Source organism: Sinocyclocheilus grahami, unplaced genomic scaffold (assembly GCF_001515645.1).
Source record: "Sinocyclocheilus grahami isolate Dianchi unplaced genomic scaffold, SAMN03320097.WGS_v1.1 scaffold2522.1, whole genome shotgun sequence".
NCBI classification, from domain to species: domain Eukaryota; kingdom Metazoa; phylum Chordata; class Actinopteri; order Cypriniformes; family Cyprinidae; genus Sinocyclocheilus; species Sinocyclocheilus grahami.
In genome coordinates this window covers 7,718-9,688 of record NW_015507701.1, presented here as the reverse complement: position 1 = coordinate 9,688, position 1,971 = coordinate 7,718, and the positions used below count along the sequence as shown (strand labels likewise).

The following is a 1,971-nucleotide window of genomic DNA, read 5'->3' as shown; positions in this document are numbered from 1 at the left end:
TGTGTGTGTCTCTCTCTCTCTCTCTCTCTCTCTGTGTGTGTCTGTGAGTGTGTGTGTCTCTCTCTGTGTGTCTCTGTGTGTGTGTGTGTCTCTCTCTCTCTCTGTGTGTGTGTCTCTCTCTCTCTCTGTGTGTCTGTGTGTGTGTGTCTCTCTCTCTCTCTCTCTCTCTCTCTCTCTGTGTGTGTCTCTCTCTGTGTGTCTCTGTGTGTGTGGTGTGTGTGTGTGTGTGTGTGTGTGTGTGTGTCTCTCTCTCTCTCTCTCTCTGTGTGTCTCTCTCTCTCTCTGTGTGTGTGTGTGTGTGTCACTCAGATTCATCTCAACACTGATTCCTCTTTCAATTTTGCTGCTTTCATCTCAGCTAATAATCTATATTAATATTGCAAAACGACTGAATAATGTGCACATAACAGCTTAAATATCTGACCCTGCAGCACAGAAGCAGTGTTAAGTCGCTGGGGGATATTTGTAGCAATAGCCAACAATACATTGTGAGAGTGTGTGTGTGTGTGAGAGTGTGTGTGTGTGAGAGAGAGTGTGTGTGTGAGTGAGAGAGAGAGACACACAGATGATTTTCTCAATATTTAGATTTTTTTGCACCCTCAGATTCCAGATTTTCAGATATTGTTCTATCCTAACAAACCACACATCAATGGAAAGCGCATTTATTCAGCTTTCAGATGATGCATACATCTCAATTTCACAAAACTGACCCTTAAGACTGGTTGTGTGCTCCAGGGTGACAGATGTAGTAATGCATTCTCAGCCCGCTGTGTTTGATTCTCTTTCATTGCTCACGCTTCATTATTAAAGATCACTGGTGCTGAGAATCAGAATAACACAGACACTGATGTGATTCTTTCTGCAGGTTTAGCTTCTGTTTCCGCACACTGCTCAAGCTACTGAACATGTTTGTGTTGAGTGATTAAGTGGTGTTCTGGCAGATCTTCTCCACGCCAGCCGTTGGTGGATCACGTGCTCTCGTTCACGGTCGCAGACAGCAGGATCTGGCTCAGGAGAAGCGCACCGCTGTGGCGTCCTTCACTCGAGCGCTGCTCTGTGAACGGCTGGCTCTGTTGTCTCCACAGATCATGGAAGAAGACGCGTCTCTGGTCGAGATCAGCCCTCGTTTCGTCTTGAATCTCATCAGAACATTCCAGGGCAGCTTCGGTGGACCCACGCTGTATGAGAGCCCTCACTTTGAGCCGCCCAACACGGTGAGAACGCTGTTCATCAGGCTCTGAGGCACGTGCTTCTGCTTCACTTGATGATGTTTGTTTGTTCGTTCAGCACCGGCGGATGATCCGACAGAAGGAGAAGCGCAGAGAGCAGCAGGAGGTGTTCTGGACTCCAGCCGAGGCCACAGACACACAGAAGCAGCTCAGACGCACGCAGATGAAGAAGAGAACGCAGATGGAGCGCAAAGGCCTGCCATAAGCTGTGGTGTTCACTCATAAAACGTCCCTGTCACCACAGGTCTGCGTCGATATTATAATGAGCTCTGATCCCAGATCAGAGGTTCTGCTTCCTGAACAGTGTTTCTGTTGTTGTTCAGGTCGAGGAGCTGTGTTTCTGCTTCTTTTGTAATGCAGTGCGATCTTAATAAACCTTTTATTAATGTTCAAAGACGTGTTGATTTTGATTTGCTTGTTAAGGTTAGTAGAAAATACACAGGATTATCAATGACGACCGTTTCAAGTATTAAAACTTTGACATGTTTAAATGTTGATGAGTTAAATATGGTGCGGTTAGATTTCTTTACGAGTAGTTGCTCTTTACTAGAACAAACATGGCTGCAAACACATTGACATAAGTTCACAGAGGTTTTATTGGGCTCTTCCTGCAGTAGTTTGGTAGTAAAGTAAAGGCTTGGCGAGGCTTTATTTCTCAGTCATCGTAGTGATTTATTTCAGGTATAGGAGGAGTGTGTGACATGAGCTGCACGTAGGAAATATGTAATGCTTTAATGACATT

The 1,971-nt window shown here is 45.4% G+C and overlaps 1 protein-coding gene across 1 annotated transcript in view; it reads left to right on the top strand.

Annotated features, from left to right (window-relative positions):
- Nucleotides 1–1,623, top strand: part of bxdc2 (brix domain containing 2) — a 2,015-nt gene extending 392 nt beyond the window's left edge. Inside the window, exons 2-4 of the mRNA XM_016261653.1 lie at nt 942–1,016; nt 1,080–1,214; nt 1,288–1,623. Of these exons, the coding sequence (XP_016117139.1) occupies nt 1,089–1,214; nt 1,288–1,434 (273 nt within the window). The 5' untranslated portion in view covers nt 942–1,016; nt 1,080–1,088 and the 3' untranslated portion in view covers nt 1,435–1,623. The remainder of the gene's footprint in view (nt 1–941; nt 1,017–1,079; nt 1,215–1,287) is intronic.
- The last annotated feature ends 348 nt before the right edge of the window (nt 1,624–1,971 follow it).